The following is a 23,205-nucleotide window of genomic DNA, read 5'->3' as shown; positions in this document are numbered from 1 at the left end:
ACAGATAAGTAGCAAGCACAAACACCGACGCAGCAAGGTCAAGGTAAAAGAGGAAGCAAACACCCACAAGCATATGAAAGTAGAAAGAGAAAAAGAGAGCAATAACAAGTGCAGCTCAGCAAAGCAGCAATAGATACCTGCCTCGAAACCATCAGCGATTAAAAAATCCAGCAGAAACAGCCAACAACGAACGGTAACGAAGGAGCACGCGAGAAAGAGAGGCGAATCAATCCAATTGAGCTCCAGACGTGAGGCCGACATACGCGTACATCTATGCATACATACACCTATACATACGTACATATATTCATGTGCATGTATGTACGTATAAATAGGTGAAGGAGTGAGAGAGAAACAGACTACTCCACATACCTGCAGCAGCAGCACCAGCAGCAGTAGAGCACACCAACACATACAAGCCGCCTTCTTTTATATGTATCAACTGCACAACACGTCGCTTCTCCTTGTAGGTGCAACTCAGTTTCTGCCCCCACACGCCTCGCATTGTCGCCTTCTTGCGAGGGTCGACGCTGGTCTCTGGATGGTCCTCTTTCGCCACGTCTCCGCCATCCCACCAAGTCAGTCGCTTTGCTTGCTTCACTTCGAGTGTATGCATGGGCGCATGTAGGTGGGTGCGTGAGTGTGCGTTTACAGTCGTCACACAACGAGTTGCCCTACGCAACTGTGAAGATTGCTAGACGAGGAGAAACAAGGGGCGGGGGCAAAGGCAGCAGCTCCTGCTGAAGCGAACTGGACAGAGCTAATGACGCACCTACACCACACACACACACAAAAAAAAAGAGGCTACTTCCGCCGGCCTGTGTCTCCCTCGAACTACCTGACGCGCGAGCGCCAACATACACAGCTGACACTTAAGAGAAGCAAAATCGAACAACTTGGGGGCCAATACAGCGCAAGAAGCGAAAACATCGGAACCAAACCCCTGAAAATAAGGGGAAAGCAACACACAGGGATGAATGGTGGAAGGGGTGGACAGAGGGTGGATTGGAGGCAACGCTGGCCCTTCCCCAAACTCTCTCTCCTTTCCTCGAGGGCAACAGCAGAAAAGCGGTGCAGGAGACTGACAAAGAGGAGAAGCGCTCTCCTCCGCCCGCACGTGTGCCTCCTGTTGTTGGGTGGGCGACGGTCGACCACGCACCCCATCGAGGCGCGTATGCCTCGCTTGAGTGCTTCTGCAGGTGTTTGTGTTTGCAAAGATTCCCTCTTTGTCTCTCTTCCTTCTCCCCTCCCCTCTTCTGCACTGTGAGCAGAGCTCGAAGCAGAGGAGGGGAGAAGGAAGAGAGACGAGATGTGCGTTGGGGAGGTGCAGAGGACACCAAAGAAGAGAGGGCGAGGGGGACACCCCTGCAGTGCCACTTCATTTGCCAACACATCCTTACACTATAAGGACGGCGGCGAGTGGGTGAGTGGTCGCCGACATCGCTGGAAGTATGCAGCCTCGTCCTCTTCATCCTCCTCGTACCACGCACCCTCCTCCTCCTCCTCTTCACTGCAGTAGTCGTCGTACTCCCCCTCCACACCCTTGTCATCGTAGTAGTGGAAGTAACCGTCCTCATCGTAGTAGCCGTACTCGCACTCCTCATACTCCTCGTCTTCCTCATCGTGAGAGTAGTCGCCGTCAGCGTACACCTCATCTGCTGCTTTCCTCGCTGTTGGCTGAGCAACGGTGACGTTGGCGACCGTACTCGCATAGGGCTGAGATTTCGCCGACGAGTACGGGTCAACACGCTGTGGGCTACTTCGGGGTGTCCTGCTTCGTCTGGCGCTGTCGCCAGACGAAGCAGGATCGCCGTGGTGACGAGTAGTTCCGGCAGGGCTAGGCTGGGGAGGAAAGCCGGTAGGCACAAGAGACATGATTGTGGTGGCGGGCGGTGCACCACCTGCTTGCGGCTTTGGCTCCTCCATCAACTTCGCAGGAAAGGGGGGATAGGTGCCGCCGCTGCTGCTGCAGCGCGGCGGTGCGGCGAACGACTGTGGTTGCAAACTCACACGTCCACCACTTCCAGAAACGCTGTTGGTAGACCACTGCACCGGTTGCGACCTTGATTGTCGTTGCTGTTGTTGCGGCGGCGGCAGTCGACTCACTTCCTCGGCATGTGTTGACGGTGCCAGCACGTTCAGCTGACCGCGCACCAGAGACGCTGTTACACCGAGAACATCACGCACATGCTGCACCATACCGAATGGGCCCCACCGTTTCTTGTGTTGGTGACTGGCGGCGGAGTCTGGGCAGCACTTCGCGTCTGTCATGACGGGAGCTGAAGCCCGGCCAGCTGTCCTTGCTCTGCCCGCCCTTTTTATGCGCTCATGAAACCACTGCTTCGAAACCTTGCAACCGCTATCCACGGTGCCGTACAGGGCGAGGTCAGTGGAGCCGGCTGCCCCACCAACGTGGCGGCTCGGCCCATGAGGGTGCGTCCCTTGTGACTTGAAAAAACGCACCGGCGGGTGCCGCTCTACCGAGGGGGGCCGCAGCGGACTTGGCAAGCTACCGCTAAGACGGCAGAGCTGCCGCACCGAAATTGGGCTCGGCGGCTCGGCAGTGTCGTGCACGACGCTGAACAGACGCGTCCTAGACATCGGTGGTCGAAGCGGCAGCGCGTTGTGAATCGGTAGCGGTGGAACGAAGGCCCGCCGGTCATTGAGGGAAGAGGGTGCTCCGCCTGGGAGGCTCGCCGCACTCACGGCACTGAAGGTGCCGTCCAACAGACTGGGCGGAAGCAGCATCGAGCTAGCGGCGCTGCGTAGAGGAAAGCTGGGGAGATCGGCGAGGGGGGCCGTGAGGGAAGGCATGTCAGCCTCCGCTGCTGCACCAGTGAGACATCGCGAGCTCGCAGCGCTGTCCACGACCCCGTGAGCTGTCTCCATGGAGTTGCTCGCGACATGCACCTGCGAAAAGCTGCGCGGGCCGGCCGCTGAGGACGATGAGGTCCTAACCGTCTCATCTTCGCCCCCCAGCACCCCGCTGGATAGACCTGGGGTGCGACTCGCCTCGCATATCGTGCCTGTCTTGCTGCGCTCCCAGTTCTCTGAAAGTGTTGGACGGCTTGTGAGAGCCTGTTTGGGGGGGCTGGCGAGTTGGGCAGCCACCATGCTCGCGCTGGTGCCTAACACGTAACTATTAAGTGGCGTCATCACGTCGCGGCGTAAGGCAAGCGTCTCCATCCAAATCAGCCACTGCTCCACCTCCGACTCCTTCAGGAGCAGGTCGAAATCAAGGAGGTACAGGAAGTCAAGCTCCAGCCTCGTCATCTCTTCCAGCGGAATGCCTGAGGATCTGGCAAAGCAGGCGTTCAAGCGGGAGGAGCTGTGATCGTCGTACACTTTGGCGGCAACAAGAATGGCGGTGGTGGTGAGACGGTACCAGTTGGCACGTGTAACGCTCAGAAACTCTGAGGCGCACTGCATTGTGACTCGCGCAAGGTAGGCCAGGCCAGCGATGAACACCATTGGTGCCATCTTACCGTGATGCCGGCCAAGGGCGGCGAGCAGCGTCGACACGGTCATCTTAGCCCCTACGGTTGTCTCCTGCTCTTCCTGGCGAGCATGCCCAGCAACGCTGAAGAACGCTGTGCCTGTATGCAGCGACAGCGGAGGCAGTGGTGCGGAGGTGCGATACGGGTCAGCTTCGATGTCACCGCTGAGTTCGCGGAGGTGCAGTCCGTGTGTATTGTGTAGCGGGCTTGTGAAACATGGCAGGTTCACAAGGGCGTTGCAGTTGAGTGCCACGCTAGAGGGCACACGGCCAAGTGGGGACATCGCGCTGCTACGTGGGGAGTCGAAGGAATGCGTGCTAGTGGCCAAGTCACGATTCATGTCACCGCCAATTAGCTGCCGCTGGCTGTCCCGCCATGCCGCTGGTGCGTTGGTGACGCGGCGCTCACACTCGTCCACCAACTCCTCCAGCGCCACCTCGTAGAAGGCGGCAAAACGCTCCATCGAGAAGGCGTCGGCCGCCGCCGACAGTTGCGCCGCACCTCGTTGGGCAAGTGTTGGGATTCCCAGCGAGCTGCCCACACGCGAGCCCGGCATGCTGTACAGTTGGCGCACCCCCGTCGGATCATCCACGGAGGAGCCGCCTACGAGCGAGGACAAGTCGCTGCGAGAGCAGTTTGACCGAAGCGGAGGCCCGGCAGTTGAGGCTTGGAGGGCGATGGCATGCATGGCCTTTGACGCAAACGAGCTGTAATCGCTTGGGTTCTTGAGTGCATGTTGAGCTGCCGTGTCCATCTCGGGAGCTGAGATGTGCAGAGGGGCTGAGCAGATGAGGGGAGCGGCACGAGCAGCGGAGGCGAGGTGTGGGTCATCCGCGCCTGAGTTCACCAGTGCAACAGCTGCAGACTGTCGCACAGGTGATCCGCACCACACGCCTGGTAGTTTGGGCGTTGCGGGCGACGACACCCCATCCACGAAGACGCCAGCACAGCGCGACGGCGGTAATACGACCCCCTCACACTTATTAGGCATATCTTTGCAGTTTTCCATGTCGTCCGCAGCACGCTCTTCCGCTGCTGTCGTATCCATGGAAGGAGCGACGCAGAGCTCCTCGCACTCAGCGCCACCATCGGGCATGGCGGCTGGCTTGACGACGTGGTACCGTTGACCTCGGCAACGTTTCTCCAGTGTCACGGAGTGGGAGTTAGCTGGCGACGCTTTATCAACACATGATCCCCACGACTCTGAGCTGGTTGACAGCGTCAACGGAGCGGTGGACTGCCGTGTCGACTCAGCGGTGGGAATCGCTATTGGAAGCTTCATGGCAGCTGTTCGATGGAGAACAAAGCAAGAAGAAGAGGACTGCGTGTGCACCGCTGTATGTGTGTGTGTGTGGGTGGGTGTGTATGGTGCCCCCCTCTACCCAAATAGAGCCAAGTCGAGGTGCAAAGGCTGGAGACGTGGGCAGTACAGGAAGGCCGGGTGCCAACAGGAAAGTGAGGCGACCAACACACACGTGCAGAGAGAAAGGGGGGAAAGAAGAGATTGGAAAAGAGAAACAGAGAGGTGCGTGCCTCTCTCTCAACGCGATACCAGCCTGTACACAGCGCAAGCACGCACAGCCACCGCAAAGGTGCACCCAGAAGATGCCGGCGCCCGACTCACACCGTCACTCGGAAGCAGCCGCAGAGCAAATAAATAAAATGGCAAAGGAAGGAAGGGGCAAAGCTGTGGAATTTACGCAAAGACGGAGTGCAACAGCAGCAAGAGAAGAGCGCGAGAACCACAGCGATGGGAATGAGTGTACTGTGTGGTGTTCCGGCACACAGCACACAGAAAAAGACCAGCGATCGAAAACAGCAACGCCAGGCGATGTGGAAAGATGATGGCGAAAAAGGAGCAACGAGCAAGGGGGTAGAGAAGCAGGATAAAGTACGAGTACAACTCAACAAAGTGAAAGAGAGCGAGAGAGAGGGGAGAGGGGGGGGGATGAAAGCGCAGCGAGGCAGTCGCGACGGCAAGAGAGCACACAATGCAAATGAGCGACAACACGAGATGTGGTGCACACAAACGCCCACACACACGCAACGCCAGAAATCAGTGGGCGAACAGCAACAACCTGAAGACAACAGAACAAGAACAAACACCTGAAACGAAAAACAACGGCAGATACCACACTCTATAAAGAAACACACACGCACACACAAACGAAGAGAGTAAACTCAGCAGAAATCCAGGAGCACCAAAGGCCGCACTGTAATGGGTTCCCTACATCGAAAAGTGCACTTCACTTATGGGCGTATTGCCGATGATGATACTTGTTTTGCTCTCTCCTCGTATGTGTAACGTCTCACGGGCTTTCTTGCGCTGCGACTCCTTTGCTGGTTTCCCTCTCCTTTGCCTGCGTGTTTCCACGCGGCGCCTTCGACCACCTAGATTGTATTGACTCACGCGGGTAAATGAAAAAAAGAAAAGGGGAGGGAGAGGTGACGGAGGTAAGCTTCGCGTTGGCACTTGTGAAAGGACTCACTCACTCTTACCTGCTGCGTGTGTGTGGGGGGTGAGGGGAGGGGGGCAGTTATAGATTCAAAGGTGTGGAGAAAGTGCAACAGAGAGAGTGTGTGTGTGTGTGGAAAGAAAAAAGAAAAATAGAAGAGCAGTGTGAGAGGGATAGCGCTGAGCACTACGTCTACTTGACCAATGCAGTGGACCCACTGGCACTAACGCGACACACAAAGAGAAACAGAGAGCGCGTCACGTGTCGGCAGAGGAGGGAAGAGTGCGAGAGAGCACCAACGAAGAGAACCGAGAGGAAGAGAGAGCAGGAAACAGAAAGCACACACCGAAACCACAATACACACGGAGAAGCGAGGGAAAAATGATGACAAGAAAAGGAGGTATGGGAGGGGAGGGGAAACAAGCCTGTGTACGCACAAGAACAGCAAGGCAAAAAAAGGAGGAGTGAGTGCCACCTCATCCACGCCGTCCGATTGAGGGCCTCGGTCTTGAAAAAGTGAATGGCAATTCTCCCCTTTTCGGTTTGCTCGATGGTTGGGGAAGAGAGAAAAACAGGGGAATTGGAGAGAGGAGACCACTCAACTCGGCTAGGGCGAACGGATGGGGGTGGAAGAAGAGAACAGAGCGGTGCAGGAGTAGTACACACAGAAGTGGGGATCAGCAAAGGTATCGAGAGGAGGAGGATCACGAGCGCAGGTGGAGCGACGATTTAAAAGAGAAAACAAGCAAAGGAAAGAGAGGAGAGCGGCAGCAAACGGCAGAAAGGGAAAAAGTTCGAAGAGGTGGGGAAAACGTAGAGAAGGGAGAGGGAAGGGTGAGGAAGCCACGCATACTCGGCCTTCACGATACTTGTATAGCAGCAGGTGCGCGCACACACACACAGAGAAAGGATGGCTAAAATGGAGGAGAAAGTGAAAGGTGGTGCGGAGAAAGACGCCAATGAGACGGCTGCTGTTGGGAAGAGCACAAATGTGAAAAATGAAGAAATAACACCTAATGATAATATACCCTTGAATGTTTGCTGCTGTGCACTATAAAGTGTGAATGTGGCTGTCGTGGACGCCACTGGAATCGGCACTTTTCTTTTTCGTTTCTGATGTACACTACGCGGCAAGATGAATCCGCTGAGGCGGTGGCGGAGACGGCGGGTGGTCGAGAATGAGAGAGAGAGTAAACACATAAATGCAGCTACCTGGTGGCCAGTGCTGTGGGTCCCAGCCCCTTTTGCCCTTCACAGACGCAGACGCACAGACACTTTTCTTATGAGCAATGCTCCGGCAGTTGTGGGGATGAAAGTGGTAACGAATCGTTCGATAAGCGCCAGAGTACTAACACCGTGTGTGCCCCACGCTCGGTTATATTTGCTTGTTTATTTTCTTCCTCCTGTCGTGTGTGTAGGTGCGTGCGCCGCTTCGTCGCTCCACCCTCCAACGCGGGGAGAGAAACAGACCGACTCAATGCGTAGAAAATGGAAGCAACAAAGAGAGAGAGGGGGGGAGGGGAGAAAAAGAGGGGGGAGAAACCAATGAAAAGAAAAGCGGGGTTATCCAGACAGAAAAGGGGGGAGAGCAAAAACACGGGGAGCGAGAGCAGAGGAAAACCAATACGAGCAAAACAAAGGGCGGTGGAAGCGGGGAATCGGGGGGGGGGGGGTAGAGAGGAATGGAGATGTTGCGGACGATCGATTGCTCCGTGCAGCTCGCACCCCCCCTCCTTTTCACACTCTCATCCTCTGAGTACCTCGTCCTTTTCCTACTTGTTTCGCTTTCTCTACCTTCGCTGCGGTGTGGCTTTACTTTTATTCGCCACCCCCCCCCTCCCCTGTGCAGCAGCTTGAGTTGTTGTTTTGCGCCTTTCGGGTGGCGAGAGGAAGGGAGGTGAAAGGCGCGGAGGGCTGTGTGAGAAACACTAACGAATGGGTACCGTATTGTCGGCGTGATGGGAGGGGGTGGCAAATGAGAAAGTGCGCGGTGTCAAGGGTGTACAGACGCGTGCGCAGACACACAGATCGAAGAAGCCACCACAGAAGTAGCAGCAGCAGCAGTCATTGGAGAGGAGTACGGCGAGACAATGACCGAAAGAAGGGAAAGTTGTCGCTGCCGTTTGAGGTTTCTTTCACAACGTCGTGTTGTTGTTTGCTCATGAACGTAGTGGGATATGACAGATATGGCGTAGTGCACGGCGCGGCAGCTCCCTTCTTCGCGCGTCCCCATTTGCTGAGAGCTGGAGCGAATCAAAATATGGCAGTTGTCAGAGAAGGGGGATGGGCGCCTTCGACTTCTGACAGTGGCAAAAAGAAGAAGCGCACCCGTCGACGCCAGTCATCCTGCAGGAGCGCGCACGCACGCTCTCGATAGAGGATGCACTCTACATGGGGCGCGGGGGGGGGGGGCATCAGCCACGCACCGAGAGGTGAGAGTTCACACCAAAACGGAGCTAAACTCCACATTGCCAGGGTCTCTTGTTCTTTTAAGAGTGGGGCAAGTGTGTGTTCGCTCTCGTCATGCCTTTGCACGTTCATCACTGCTGTGAGTGATGAGCGACCATCACCGCGCCGTCGACACGGCAGGAGGCGAGGGCCGCCGCGCGGAGTCGCCGTCCCCCGGCATACGCAGTGACGCACAACAGCGCGCGCGTCTATGGCGGCGGCAACTTTCGTGGGTGGTGCGCACCGAAGAAATGAAAACGAACGGACAAAACGTTGGAACGCCCGCCAATTGTTGTGTCTCTGAACGAAAAAGAAGGGAAGCGCGACCCCTGACGCATTTTTGTCACGAGCGATGCACACCTGTGAGAGACCGTCCCAGCCTTTTTTGCGCAGGCGTACACACACGCACACGCACTATTCACGGGTCTAAGCTCTCTTTGAATCACGTGTAGGCTTGCCAAGCACCATGCGCTTCATGTGCGGTGTGTGAAGCGCATGGTGCTTGGGTGCTCTCATCGCCGCACGTTCAGCAGAGCAGCACATCGTTGATCGCGTAGCACATGAGGGAGCGCACCGTATGCGAGTGGTGCGGTACACGACAGCAGTCGTCATGACGGCCGTTCCCCCCTTGCACACATATACACACGCGCAGAGAACAACACGAGGGAAGGAATAGAGCAGCAGCAGCAGTGTGTCCAATACACTGGAGCGGTGCTGTACATTTAGTTCATCGAAGAGAACAAAATGAAAGAGAACGGCGAGCTAAGAAGAAACCAAAAGAGGTCGTAGGAGGCATGCCCGCTCTGTGGGGTGCTGCACGTTAAGAGGCCCATCAACACATAGAGATCCACACGGCACACTGGATGTAGCGCACACGTTCTTCTGGAAGCTATTTCCGGTAGATTCCGCTCCGTATCATGTGCCTCAGACCAGCGAGGCTTGACACCTGAACTGTATTCCTCATCACGTACGCACCGAGACGGTGCACGTCCTCCTTGGCAGCGAGGCGGTCCGTGTAGGACACAATGGAGTCCAGGTCTGCCACGTGGACAAGAGCGATGTTGCAGCTGACCATCTCACTCCCAGCGAACCCGACCGTGTCGCCTAGAGCTGACTCAGCAGCTCCCTAGCATAGCTGGGGCAAGAGAACGCCTCATCGTAGATGTCTGCCTCAGATCGTCGCATGAAGGTGATGTAGAATACATCCCAGAAAGTTCGCTCGCTCGTCAACACAAAGGGCCAATGTCGCCGGCGCCATGGTGCTCAAGACTGCCACCACTCACGGCTCCTCTGCGTCTACCAGAGCGGCGTCTTTGAGATGCGGTTACTCCAACAAGGATGGTATATAGGGCGCCCTAATTAATGAGTCAGCTGTCCCCCGCCCTGCCGAGGTCAAAACCCGTCGGGTCGCAGAGACCAAACCCAGCATTGATCGCCTTGATGTGATGCGCCTCAGTGAAGAGCCGGACGCCGTGCAGATCATCGGGCAGGTGCGCCTCGCGACAATTCATAAGGGGGGCGCTTCAGCGGCGCCGACCTCAACAGCCCCTCCTGGGCAGCTTCATCGTTGCTGCGCAGGTGGTCGATAGAGGGGGGCAATAAAGAAGACTTCGGTGATGCCGCACGTGTCCGCGCAGATGAGCACCTGAACCACCTTGTTGTTATCGCGGTCTCTCACGAGGTCAGAAGTGTAGAAAAAGATACGCTCAAGGTAGAAGCCAAACAGCGGACCAACACAGCGGGGGGGGGGTGGCCACGCACCTGCTCGTAGCGTCAGATGGCCCAGTTCAACGGGTCGTCGACGACCTTAACGACCGACGTGGAGTTGTGAAAGAGAACGTTTTCCACCAATTCAGTGATCCAGTGGAAGTGCGATCTCAGCGTCGAAGCAGCTACGGCCCAGCGTCAGCATTCAGAATTCACCGACGAAGCGGCCGTATGGTAGCGACTACTGTTCCACCGCACGGTACAGGTCCTCTTCGCTCAGTTGAGGAAACGCGGGGTTCAAGTTGCCATCGCTGACAGCCTCCGCAGAGTGGACCTTGCTGTGCAGCAACAGACACACATCAGGCGTCCTCTCCACTAACTGGATCACAGTGACAATGTTGAGAGTCTCGTACGGCAACTCACCGGCACTGCTAGCCTCAGCGCCCACCTGCACACCCTTGGCGGCAGGGCTGAGGTGGTTGACGGAGCTCACCTCCTAATTCACAGTGCTCAAGTCGTACGCCACGGCATCATCAGCCTTCGCAAGCGCTAGGAAATACATGGCCGTTAACCCTCTCCTCAAACCAAAAAAATATGTTAAGCTGGACGCTGAAGGAGACACAGAGTGAAGAGCAACAGGTTGCCCAGCCAAGGTGAAACAGGTAAGGGCCTTTTTCTTGGTTACCTGCGGTGTATGTCGTACTCATGTCCAAGACAGTGGAAAAGAGAAGGGGAAAAAGAAAAGGAGCGAGTTGTGGTGAACAAACGTAGGTGGGGTGTCATCTCGCTATACGGATGGAGTTAGAGGAACGCTAGCCATGGCCGATGAGTGAGTCACGGTAAGAGGCTGAGAGGGGCGAACAAGGAGAACAAACGTCATCAGCGGTGCTCTCGCTCTGCCCGGCACGCTTTTATGGCTCGACATGTCTGCATTCTCCGCCACACAGCGCACGAGTTCAGACGCCACTCGGCCCCGCGGCTTGCCAGAGGCCCATCGTGTGGTGGGAGGCAGCGGTAGGCACGTGTTACAGCAATGCTCCCACTCGGTCGTCTCAGCACGGCCCCTGCCCCACACACCATACACACTCCACGCTCCGCGGGTTGCCTCACAGTCGCCCCCGTCATGCCGGTCGCCACATGGTGCATCCCACGGGGTAGCGCAGGCTCTCCACACCAGTGGGCAGCGAGGGTCGGGTGAAATGCGTTCGAGTCACGCAGGCACTCTGCCCATCACATGGGTGGCACAGGCGTCTTCCCTGCCGCTGGCTGCTCTGGCGCCACGCTATCCAGGACCCGACCGCCGACATCCGTGGCAATACACCGCTCTGACACCCTCACGTCGTGGGGACTGGACTCGGTCGCCAGCAGGAGTGCTTCAGCGTTGGCAGGACTAAGGGGCTGCCTGGCTTCCCAACAAAGTGTGGGCGCTAGGCCCGGGATACCACGCGCTGAGGTGACCCCTCCCCCGTCAGCGGTGATGCCCAGCGCACAAGACAATAAGAAAAATAAATAAAAAAGCGCCGCGTCTGGTTTGTGGAAATTGTCTCTTTACCTCACTCATTCACCTCAGTTCCTCTGCTTGATGATAGGGGTGGAGCAGGAGAATGGAGGGGGCACCTTCCTGAAGACAAGAGAGCACAGAGAGGATGAAAACAAAGGAAACAACCGCGAAACGCTCTCCTTTCTTCAACAGTAGCTACCTCTGCCTCTCGATGAAGATACTTTCAACGGCTAAGACGAACACAACCTCCTCGAGATGCAGCGCGCATCTTCCCCATCCTTTCTCTTCCCACCAGCACACTGTGATTGCCGTGAGAAATAAAGACAAGAAGCAACACTCCAGTCGAACAGCCGGCACATCATCACGCAGGCATACACACGCGCGCGTTCAAGCAAGAACAGAGTAAAGTGAGCTGGTGTTCATGCAGGCAGACTACATCTATGCATGCGGGTATGCTCACGCATCGACCGCAGTACTGCAGTAAGCGAGAGCGAAGCTGACACGCACCGACACATGGAAGGGAGAGGCAAGAGTACGAGGAGTCAAGCACGCACATCAACGAAGAGAAGCGACGCATGCACCGCAAGAGAGAAAAGGGCGAGTGAAAATGAGCGTAGATATCGGCAAGGAAAAAAAGAGTCGCTGTTCCCCTCGTATATCCGCTCTCACTGGACGCATTCCACATAAGAGGACGACGTCTGCACCAGATGCCATGAGTGGCCCTGCGCACGCAAACGCTGCCGTATCGCTTCCTCTACACCCCACCCCTTCATCTGCTCAGTGCGGCATAAGACACCACGAGCTACTCGCTGTCGCTGAACCAAATCAGTACCCTTCCAGACCTTATCGTTAGCCTCCCTGCGGCACACCACTACAGACGGAGATGACGCTCGTAGATTCCAAAGATGTGAAAAAAGCCCTTTACCACTTGTTGCTTCTCGTCGTTTGTGCTGCCATTCTACGGAGAGGCTGTGCCCACACTAGCGTTAGTTGACTGGCTTGGATGGGGCGCGGGTTGAGGGCCGCGGCGCGGACTCGAGCGAGTCTGATGTGCGTGTGACAGATGGCGAGGGAGACTCCACTGATACCCGGTTGATACTGTCCGCGTTGGCGGGTGTGCTTGACTCGATTTTCTGCACGCGCTCTAGTAAACTGTTGCTGGTGCTTTCCAGCGCGCCCATCCGCTGGTGCAGCTTCTGCATCGACGCAGACTGGTCTTCCATGAAACGCATGAGACGCTCCAGCACAGTGTGCGTGTCACTCCAAACTGTTGGGCGAGAGCTATTTTCTGGAAGCGAGCACCGAGGCAGCGACTGCGTGTGGCAAATGGGACAGCAGGCGCTGCTGCTGTTCAGCATCCATGAAGACCTGCGCTGTCGCACCGCATCCACAGCACTTTCGGCAAAGTACTCGGCCATCTCCGGTGTACTTACCCCTACCTCCTCTATCCTGATTGGCACAACTTCAGGCGCGGGGTGCTGACATCGGTCTACGTTGGCACTACTGTCCAACGCTGTCTCCGCTCCCATCCCTGACCGCCAAGCTTGGCTACTCGAGAGGGGTGTGTGCTGTATCGAGTGGCGCGGCGTCGACGATAGCGACCAGGAGGGCGTGGGGGTATGAGACGTGCTCGCCTGCATCACGTCCTCCACCTGCTCGCTGCGCAAGGCAAGCGCGGGTGGCGGACTGCGCCTGGCCGCCCCGCTTGCTCGCCGATGCCGCTGAATCCACGACGGGGTGAGGCGACTTTGTCGGTAGGCCTCCTGCGCGTCAGCGGTGGTCTCGCCCTCATTCGTGCCTCCAGAGTCCATCGCACCTTGCAGCATACTATGAGTGGGCGCGAATCTGCCCGTGACGGGGGTGTGCTGATGAGCGCGGGCTGCCACGTTCGACTGCGCGGCAATGCTAGAAGTCCATTCCGCTGAGTGCAAGTGAGGCGACAGGCTTCCGCCAGCGCGTCCTTGCACGACAGGGTAGTGAAGCTCTTCGCCGTTATGGGTGGCAACGCTGATGATACCTCCCGCCAATGGGGCACGGCTACGCGCCCCCACCGACGCCGAACCCGGCGCCCCCCGCGCCGGAAACACCCCCCCCATCGAACCCTGCCCCGGCGTCCCGCAGTTGGAGCGGGGCATTGAACGATGTGAGTCGTATGGCGTCTCGGTAAGGAAGTTGCACAAGGGATCAGCGAACATCAACCACACCGCGCACGACACTCGAAACGCTGATGCAAACCTCCGGGCTCCTCAGGCCTCGGCTGACTCGATTTGCAAATCCTCCGCCGAATGTGTGTCTGGGCGCCGTTCTCGGCGTTGTTGGAGCCGTGGTCTAAGGGGGGAGCGCGGAAGAGTAGACGTGGGGGGACAAGCACTCGTGATGTGGTCGGACAAGGGATGGCAAAGAGGAAGAGGAAGTGATGTCGATGAGTGGCGTGTACGCGCCCAGGTCAGCGAGCACACACGCACACACACACACACATGTACAAGGTCAAAGGACTCGACCGCAACCGGACGAGGGGAGACGTGTCAAACAACACGGACAAAGATCAACTGATTTGTCTGCGCTGGTTGCGTTATCTTAACTCCTCTTAAGTGGCCCGGTAGGAGGAGGAGGAGGAGGGGAAAGAAGAGAGACGGAAGGCGGGATGGCGTGTCAACACGACAGAGTCGAGAAGGGCAGAAACGTACAATAAGACAAGAGGCTCTCGCTCGTCCGCAGTGCAGACGGTGCTGTGGCGAAGTAGTGGGCAGGCGTTCGAGGGGGACGACCTTCGCAAGATGCACAAGTGCGCGAAACAACCAAATAAAAGAGTGAGGAGTGACGTAGAGGCACAGCGTCACACATACAGGCAGACAGAGGAGTGCAACAACGGACTGTGAGGCCGTGTGAGGGGAGGGAGGAGGGGGGGCGGTAAGAGGAGGACGAGGAGTGCGTAAAAACAGGCGTACTATGTTTAATGCGTTGATGCAAGAGATGAGGGAGAAGAAAAAAAAAAACGACGCAGACAATCCCGCCAGCGAGGAGAATAAAGGTGTGTTGCGTCACAGGAAGCGCACTGAGGGTCGCATCCACACGCAGAAAAAGTCCAAGACGGTGAGAACTAACACAGTGGAAGAAGTGTGAGTGTGGGAAGGAGAAGGAAGGAGAGTGCGATGGAGGAGACATCACAGAGAGCTGTGGAAGAAGTGAAATATTTTTACTACATTCCCAAAAGCCACCCAAGGAGTCCAAGTCGAGGCTGCAGTCAAGTATCATGGGGAGAAATGAGAGACAGTGGGAGAAGGGGTAATGAGACCTGTGAGTGCCGGTCTCGCTCCAGCTTGAACCATGCTGTATTGCCACCGCAGGTGCTCTTCTCCCCCCCCCCAACACCCTTCACAGCTCTCCTCTCTTCTTCTCGACTGCTGCCGAGGCTCGACCGCGTTCCTTCCTTGCCTTGTGGGATCTGAATGCATGCGTCTGCACATTGCCTCCTCTCTTGCGTGTTGGTGGTTTGTGTTTATGGTTCGGACGTGCGTACGTACGGGGCAGGTGAGGGGTCTTTTGTATGGGTAAGCAAAATACACCGGCGAGTACGCGAGGGGCTCACACGAGGGACTCACGCAAGTGATACTCAGTCACCGTCTCTCCTCCTCATCGACTCAGTTACGACAGCGAAGCAAACAAAGAGGTACCTATGCGTTCATCACAGCGACGCGCGGCGGCGACGAGGGTGGCGTGATTAACCCCTCGGTAATTCTTTGATTGACGCGCGTCGAACAGCAGTCGTGCGTGAGTGAGTACAGCGCTGTGCACATCGTCTGCTTCTCCTTCAGTCGCCACAGCAGGCTTCACGTCACCCTTAGTCTCCTCGACGTCCGTCTGTGGCACATTCAGTGACCCCGGCGTTGGCGACGATCCAGCAGCTCTGTGCTTGATGAGGTCTTGCGTCTCACGGAGCGTCGGCGCAGTAAGTGAAGTCAAATCGCTGCCCTCCATTGACAAGGCTACTGCGGGCAACGCCTCCGTCCCATCGCCAGTGCTGCCACCTGACCTCGCCACCGCTACAGCGGTACCCGACGCGTTTTTCTCTTCCAACAGTGGCGCTTTCATGATACATTCGTAGTAGTCACCGGTGGTCAACTGACTCGCTGAGGGCGGCGCACTATTCGTGTGTGTCGCGGGGTGGACTGTGCCCTCGAGCTGCCGTAAGTACACCCCCAGCGGGCCATCGTTATCGTCATCGCTGCCTTCACCATTGTCGTAATTAGCCTTAGTAAGGAGCTGAGCGCCCTGGTCACCGATGTTCCTCCCTGCTGGGTGAAGGCTGCGCCGCAGCAGTGCTTTGTAGGCGGCCGTAACGAACACGCCAACCTCTACGTCCTTCTCCGCTAATGCCTGGCCGTCGCTGCCCTCTTCCTCAGCCTTGCGCTGCTGCTGTAGGCGCTTCAGCAACGCCTTCTCCCTCTCCTCTCGGCGAAGATTGAGCGCAGCAGCAATGGAATTGCCGAACTTGCCTGGGTCAGAAGTGGCGTATGTACGCTCCACCTGCACCGAGGACGCACCAGCAATTACACCCTTTAGGTCAACTGCGGGTGAACCGAGTAGCTCGTTGCGCCACAACACCCCGCGGTTTCGCTGCCTGGCAGCATCGAGCTGTGCCATGTGGCGCCGCTGCTCCAGAGCGGACAGTGGAGCAGCACAGCTCGCGATGGTGCCACTCTTAGCAACTGAAGGCAGGCTGTCGTATGTTGCTAGTGGCGGTGGCGGTGGACAAGTTGGCAATGTGCCCTCATCGCTCGAGGATGACGACGCGTCAGAGAAAGAGCAACTGCTATCGACATCAAAGAGCGACATGGCGCGTGCTCATCCACCACGCAGGAATCGCTTCCGCGACAACAGTCAGTGCACCTCCGCGATGCCGCACTCTACCACTGTGTGTGATTTTCCCTGTTTTACATGAAAAAAAAAAATGGAACGCAGAGCAGAAAAACAAAAAGGTGGAGTAGGAGAGCTACGGTGAACATTTTCAGGCCAGCAGTGGGGAGGAAAAGGACGGCCGTCAGCACGAGGGGTTCGCCCGTCTCCGGGTAACGGCTGCACAGGAGTATACACGGAAAAAAAGCCATGCACCTTGACTCGTACATGAGCTGCAAAACCTCAACCTACCAACCAGTGCAGCTGCAACCCCTCCATCGTACATACGTTTCATTCGGAAGCTGGCAGGAAACACACCAGCACAGCATAACCTTTACGTGTCCACTTCTTTCCCTTTACCCCAAACAACGCCTTACATAATCCTCTCCATACACCACAAAGCACCCAGAGGAATCCATGAAGAAGACTACAGACGAACACATCGAGGCGCACGAATCTGGGGGTTGCGAGATAGGGTCGTACCTACGAGGTGCAAGGAGTCACGCCCAACCGACAACACCGCGCTGCGGGCAGGGGAAGCAGGGTTCGAGAAGAGGGGGGAGCGCACAGCAGCAGGCGCCGCATACGCAGCCACGCACGTGCGCGCGCCACCCTCGGCAGCAACTCAGAAGATATGTAATGAGAGAAATGTGCGTCATGCGGATCTGAAACACGGACCATATCAGCCTCATCTCTGTCGCTGGCAGCAGCATGGAGGAAAGGGGAGAGGCGGCGCTGCCTGGCGCACACACGCACACACCCACCAGCGCAGAGTCCTTGCTATTCAGCACCGCTCGGCATCACGCAGGTGCGGCCGCCGCAGCAGTCGCTCAGCAGCACCGGCACCAGCGAGGGCAGCCGGGGAGCAGAGAGGCGCCGCAGCAACAGCACCGTGAAAGCGTCAGTCGGTTAATTCTGCTCTTTTGGAAGATGAGAGGGGCGCTCTTCACGCATCATCAGCAAGGCCCGCGCAACGCACGCACTGGCGCACTGGGCAGTGCGGCTAAAGGGAGGGGGTAAGGTGCTGCGCGTGGGAGCGCTCAGTACCGCAACGGTGGGTGCGCACACGCACAAGCAGCAGCTGCCGCGCACGGCCGAGCTACCGCATAGAGGCGCACGAATCTGGGGGTTGCGAGATAGGGTCGTACCTACGAGGTGCAAGGAGTCACGCCCAACCGACAACACCGCGCTGCGGGCAGGGGAAGCAGGGTTCGAGAAGAGGGGGGAGCGCACAGCAGCAGGCGCCGCATACGCAGCCACGCACATACGCACAGGCTTATACTTACGCGTTCAGATATGTGCTAAGAGAAAAATGTAGAGTTTGATTAGTGAGAACGAGAGCAGCGAAGAAAAGAGAAGACGGCCCAGTCCGGAAGGAGGACGATGTTATACGCGGAAACGTGCACATGAAGGTGTTTTTCCAGCTCAGGGAAGCGATGTACGACGCGTTCTGCCGCGCAAGTTCATTAAGGCAGCGTAGAGCACACGTCACGAATGTCTCTGCACTCGATGTCCATGGGTGGTGTGTGCATGAGGTGAAGGTCGTGTGGAAATGGGAAGGCACACGGCTCTCCCTCGCATGCTAAAGATGTGAGAGACAGCACAAGGCACTCCCGCCTATGTGCCCGCTTTGTTGTTTGTGTTGTGGAGTCGTAGTGATGGTGAGCAACCTTAGGAGTGGACGATGAGTTTGATGTGCAGGCATACGCTGAGGGAACAGAGGGTGAAAAGAGGAGAAAGTGGCGGAAAACTCGAAGGAAGCACATTTTAGAAGTGGAAGAAGCGCGCCACTGCCAACCCCAGCAGCGCCCCCTTTGAAGGTTCAGCCAGATACTCTACCATGCGCTCACGAACAAGCGCATGCGACGCATTCTCCTCGTCTGCGGATTCCGCTGCTTTGTCTCTTGCATCACCGTACGGCTCTACGTCGGGAGTGTGGGTAGAAGATGTTGCAGCGCGCACGGTGCTCTTCAGCTTAGGGATATCCGATGGCGAGAACTCGGCGTGCAGGCCACTCGCCACATCATCGCCCCGCCTCCGCCAGCACCGACTCAGCCGCCTCAACTGGGTCGCCGTATAGCGCAGTGGGTGCGAACTCCAGGTTGGAATCACATCCTTCGCCACCACTGTTCTCTCCACGGCCCGGTAGCGAAAAGCATTGCCCACCTTCTGGCTCAGGAACACCCCTTGAGGAAAGAAGTAGAGTACATCGAGTGGGGATGTGTTGATGCCGACTACGCGCACATTGCCGGGGAGCTGCTCTAGCACCCATCGCTCAAAGCAGTAGGGGGTCAGGCACGACTGTGTGGGGGAGTAAAGCAGTTCGCAAGTGTAGAAGCGATCCTCCAATGCCTCCTGCACCGCCTCGAGAAAGGGGGCTTGATGGAACGTGCTGTGAGCCGTCGCGCCCGACGATCCCGACTTGAGCCACTCGCCCAACCACTGCACCGACGCGAAGGTAGCCTCGGAGGCTAATGCTAACGAGGAAGGAGCAGCTTTAGGACATCGCTGCGGTTGGAACTGTGGCACCTTCGCTTCCTCTTTGTCGTTGTGGTTGCCGTCGCTGGCAGCTGCCCCAGCAACGTGGGAAGCGCTCTCTCTTGTCGTAGTGTCAATGGGAACGGTAGCGCTCAATGTCACCCATTCAACTGCCCTCGTGTTCTCTGCGTCCAGAGCGCTTTGTAGTAGTTGCACCTCGTCCTTCAGCTGCTTCACGTACCCTGCACTGGTACTTCCCTCCACCAGTACAGAACATGGGGCCGCCTGTACGATGCGCGCAGCCCAGTCTCGCAGCACCACAGGCGAGTAGCTGCTGCAGTGCTTGGGGGGCATCAGCACAAGTACGTTGCTCCAGCACCAGGGTGGATAGTACGATCGGTACGCAGTCACCTCTCCCTCAGCTAGCACGGAGACAGACACAAACCTCCCGAGGACAAGCTCGTCAAGCAGCCACTGCACGTAGGCGACCACCAGCGGGTGGTTGCTGCAGAAGTCCACCACTCGGCCCTCGATAAACAGACTGGAAAGCACCGCAGCGTGCGCCATGACGCAGTAACGAACGAGAAGCTCCGCCTCGGTTGACCGCGCGCCGCCGGGACTCACGGCCGCGTTGTGCACATTGGGTGGGACGTAGATGAAGATGGGTGCTGGGGACGCCGTTCCGTCTTGGTTCAGTGGGCAACCCTCGCCGCGGTTGTCGTTGCCGTGGTAAGCGGCGTCCTCGAGCGGCTCCGGCTCCAGCGACACCGGCGGCACGCGGCGAGATGCATCACAGGCAAACTCAAGTGAGCTCCGCCACCTTGAAGAAGCAGGGACCGACCCCACTGAGAGAGCATTGGGTGCTGACGAAGAAGATGCACGCAACAGTCGACGCCGACGACGTCGGCGACCACCCAGTGACCCTGCCTCCGTTAGTCGAGCTGCCATGTCGTCGTCAGCACTCGCCCGTGGTTGCACGCCTTGCACCTGCTGCAAGAGCTTCTTGCCGCCTAGACGGGCTTGGTGGCGACCATGTAGCACGTGCCCCGCATCCAGAGTCATGGTGGCCTCCATTGCTGCGTCTTCCATGGTCTCCGACGTCTCTGGGTCCCACGCGTGCGGTGCCGGGATCTGCTCCGCCGTTGAGTTCAGCTGCGCACTCATCTTCGTCGACACGGTGGTGTGAGCATCGATCCAGTGTTCGCTCAAGCGGGTTGGGAAGACGTCCGCCACTGCGTACCGCTGGGGGCGGCGCACCATCGCAAACGGAAGTCGCACCCGTGCCAGCGTGTCCTGCACATCCCGCAAGCAGCGAATCCACAGAAGAAGCGAAAGGCAGAGATGAAGACGTGCGGCGTAGGGAAGCACATCGCAGAGGTGCCAGTGCGCCACTGTCGCCTTCCAGGTGAAGCGCACCTTTGGGTCTGCTCCGCCTAGCACCGATAAGTTGTCAGGGTTGGTCTCGGAGATCGGGGTCCACTTTTCCCCTACGTCGCGCGCTCCCGGCGACAACAGATGAACAGGTTTCTCGATCAAATATGCGCCACGCCGGCCAAGGTCTACGAGCGCGGTCCAACGCTCGACTGGGTGCATACGCATCCACATGGCACGCCGCAGTCTCGCGGCTCGTGAAGAAGGAGTCAGACACGCATGCTCTTGTTGCTGGGGAGGCGGATCATGCTGAGATCGACACAGACACGCGAGCGCGGCCGCGGAAGTGCAACGCCCGGATGTGTCTGTGAAAGGGCCGCAGTGGCCGCACACACGCCATCGTCTACTTGAGGCAACGTGCTGGTACATTACACACTGCCTTACACACAAATCTCGGCACGGAGGCCCGCCCCCCCCCCTCTCCTTCCACAGAGACACAAGGTGACTTGCGCTGAGCAGTAGGCGCACGCACCGCAGTGAGCGCTAGAAAAAAAAAAGGGAAAAGAGGGAGTCTCAGAGAGGGACGTGCGTATGGGGACCGCGCAGTATGCCGCCAACACGATCACAACAGCCTTTCTCATCTCTTCCCTCTGCCGTGCCCTTCGCCCCCAAAAATTGCTGTGATCGCCTCTTTTGCTGGCGTATGACCTGTGGAATCGCCTCAGCTCGATGGCGCAAAAAGAGCAGCAAAAACAGCAGCGCGAGCGGAGGAAAGAGTGGCACTCACGGGTGTCCGCTCAACTGTGATGAATTCCTGCCTTACCGCCTTTTGGGGTGCTCGGAGTCTCGAGTACGAAGAAGCAGCGCATGCGGCACCGAAAGAACAAAAAGCTGAGGAAATGTGGAAAAGCAAAGCACAAAGAGTGGAGAGCTGCTAGTGATGCATGCATGAGCGTGGCACTCCACACACACACACACACACGCCCGGGACCTCTTGCATCCGCATCTCGCTTTCCCGTGCCTGTACATGAGAAGAGGACGCCTGCGTGCGTGCGTGCGTTGAGTAAAGAGGAGCAGAGAGACAGGGCGGTCACGACGGCACTGACGTGCACGGAACGGATCGGGGAGCTTTAGGTGTGCCGGTGCACTTTCCTCTCAAGTGACAAGAAACCGCAAAAGGATGGGTGGACTGGTGGAAGCTTGTGCTCTGCTGTCACGGCAGACGCAACACATTCTCGCTGTCACAGACAAAGACGAGCATTGGGTATACGGTGCACCACCAGGTGACTTTCGCTCTGCAGTTGCTCCACGTGTACTTGCATTTCCTTACCATCATCTCTGCCTTTCTTCTTTCCTCCACATGCGTTCTTTGCCTCACTGCATGCCTGGGAGTGAAGACGAGCCATCATCTAATGCAGTCTAAGCACGGCTGTGCCTCATAGCCAAGTAGAATATATATATATGTGTGTGGGGAGGGGGGGAATGCCCTTGCAGGTTTGTGCTTGTTTGTTTCGTGTGCTCTGGGTGTGGCTGGGAAATTGCAAAGGCAAGACATGCGCAGGCGCACGAAATGGTGTGAGTACGTGCGATGGCCAGAGGGAAGCGTCCGCGACCAACTGGTTGACTTCTCTAGCATGCATCGCTCTCAGTGGCACGCGCGAAGTCTTGCGGCGTAGTCCTTGAAATCTACTGGCTTGCCCTCGATAATGTCCTGCAGCAGCAGTGCCTTGATGAGACGCAACTGCTCCCGCTTCTCTAACACGGCTGTACACGACACAAGGTATTGCTCGTGCAGATTCCTGGATTGCGCTACGTACGCGTTGTACCGGGGGTCACGCTCCCGCTCCTCCCGCGCCCGCTTCGCCGCAGCTGCCTCACTCGCCGCTTTCTTGGTTTCTGCAGCGTGCAGCGACGGCAACAGCCACGGCTTGCTGTATCTGAGCCACGGCCTCTGCCTCTTTGCTCCCTCAGCTACGTCGCCTGTCGAGTGACTGGCTAGTGCGATCGGCATGTCTGCGCCCTCCTTAGGTTTCACCTCGGTAGAAGTAGCGGCAGCAGAAGACGGAGGCGCTGACTCGGGTGCGTCGGTAAAAGGGGGGATGGGAGTGAGGGCCGGCACACACCGCAGTAAGTGCTCAGCCGGCAGGGGTGGGCACTCGCGCACCGACGCACACACGCCATCCTCGTCGTGCTCACTCCGCCTTCGCTTTAGGTAGGGCTCTCCCGACTGCAAATGCCGATGCACCGCGCGCAGTGTCGCTGCGTCGTGATTGGGCGCAGGCATAAACCGCAGTGAGAGACTATATAGCCAGTGCTGCACCTTTAGATGCCCCACGATGCAGGCGGCGCTACTCTGCAACAGCTCCGGGTGTAGTGCCGACAGCGGTGCGTCCGGGAGCCCTAGCGCGCGGGCGGCTTCGCAGAACACACGCAGGTTACCCTGACGTTGGGAAAGCAGTGGATTTGTTGACCAGTTCAGCAGCGAGAGATCGACGCAATGGCTTGGGAAACAGGCGGCCAGAACGAGTGCATAATCGGCACCTGTGTAAAGGTACGGCGCTACCCACCGCACCGAGTCTGACTGATGGTTCTCTACATAGGAGGCCGTGTTGGTCTTTCCGCCATGGTGCAACCTGTCTGCATGGCACACGAACGGAAGGCGCGCAGTGTGCCGCAGCATGAACGCCGCAATCTCCCCCTTGGTTGGGGGCCGCGCGTACTGGCTCGGTAACATTGCGAAGGAGGGTCCAGAAGATGATATGGCATCCTCGATCACATGCGCGCCGGTGGTGCTCTTCGATGCACTGTAGTTGCTTACAAGAAGTCTCCGCGTTTGCCACACATGCCAAGG

At 57.6% G+C, this 23,205-nt stretch overlaps 5 protein-coding genes and 4 pseudogenes across 9 annotated transcripts, besides 1 other annotated feature; all 9 read right to left on the bottom strand.

Moving 5' to 3' along the window:
* Positions 1–1,401: 1,401 nt before the first annotated feature.
* Positions 1,402–4,053, bottom strand: CYC5 (CYC2-like cyclin, putative; the record flags this gene model as incomplete). The annotated part of the gene is made up of 1 exon (XM_010703874.1): positions 1,402–4,053. One exon carries the CDS (start codon positions 4,051–4,053, stop codon positions 1,402–1,404), a length of 2,652 nt encoding a protein of 883 aa, XP_010702176.1.
* A 6,987-nt stretch (positions 4,054–11,040) lies between these two features.
* Positions 11,041–11,579: a repeat region.
* A 1,016-nt stretch (positions 11,580–12,595) lies between these two features.
* On the bottom strand, positions 12,596–13,804 carry LPMP_330820 (hypothetical protein; the record flags this gene model as incomplete). Its single annotated transcript, XM_010703873.1, has 1 exon — positions 12,596–13,804. One exon carries the CDS (start codon positions 13,802–13,804, stop codon positions 12,596–12,598), a length of 1,209 nt encoding a protein of 402 aa, XP_010702175.1.
* A 1,450-nt stretch (positions 13,805–15,254) lies between these two features.
* LPMP_330810 (hypothetical protein) lies at positions 15,255–16,445 on the bottom strand (the record flags this gene model as incomplete). Its single annotated transcript, XM_010703872.1, has 1 exon — positions 15,255–16,445. One exon carries the CDS (start codon positions 16,443–16,445, stop codon positions 15,255–15,257), a length of 1,191 nt encoding a protein of 396 aa, XP_010702174.1.
* Positions 16,446–16,958: 513 nt separating this feature from the next.
* Positions 16,959–17,027, bottom strand: LPMP_33snoRNA6 (annotated as a pseudogene). The gene has a single exon. The product of its transcript is annotated as an H/ACA-like snoRNA (small nucleolar RNA).
* A 99-nt stretch (positions 17,028–17,126) lies between these two features.
* Positions 17,127–17,206, bottom strand: LPMP_33snoRNA5 (annotated as a pseudogene). The gene has a single exon. The product of its transcript is annotated as a C/D snoRNA (small nucleolar RNA).
* Positions 17,207–17,332: 126 nt separating this feature from the next.
* On the bottom strand, positions 17,333–17,468 carry LPMP_33snoRNA4 (annotated as a pseudogene). The gene has a single exon. The product of its transcript is annotated as a C/D snoRNA (small nucleolar RNA).
* A 155-nt stretch (positions 17,469–17,623) lies between these two features.
* Positions 17,624–17,692, bottom strand: LPMP_33snoRNA3 (annotated as a pseudogene). The gene has a single exon. The product of its transcript is annotated as an H/ACA-like snoRNA (small nucleolar RNA).
* Positions 17,693–18,272: 580 nt separating this feature from the next.
* LPMP_330800 (hypothetical protein) lies at positions 18,273–20,588 on the bottom strand (the record flags this gene model as incomplete). The annotated part of the gene is made up of 1 exon (XM_010703871.1): positions 18,273–20,588. One exon carries the CDS (start codon positions 20,586–20,588, stop codon positions 18,273–18,275), a length of 2,316 nt encoding a protein of 771 aa, XP_010702173.1.
* Positions 20,589–21,999: 1,411 nt separating this feature from the next.
* On the bottom strand, positions 22,000–23,088 carry LPMP_330790 (hypothetical protein; the record flags this gene model as incomplete). Its single annotated transcript, XM_010703870.1, has 1 exon — positions 22,000–23,088. One exon carries the CDS (start codon positions 23,086–23,088, stop codon positions 22,000–22,002), a length of 1,089 nt encoding a protein of 362 aa, XP_010702172.1.
* Between the last annotated feature and the right edge of the window lie 117 nt (positions 23,089–23,205).

This window comes from Leishmania panamensis, assembly GCF_000755165.1.
Source record: "Leishmania panamensis strain MHOM/PA/94/PSC-1 chromosome 33 sequence".
In the NCBI taxonomy this organism is placed as follows: Eukaryota; Euglenozoa; class Kinetoplastea; order Trypanosomatida; family Trypanosomatidae; genus Leishmania; species Leishmania panamensis.
Note: the sequence above shows the minus strand (reverse complement) of the source record. Positions and strands in the feature narration are given on the sequence as shown.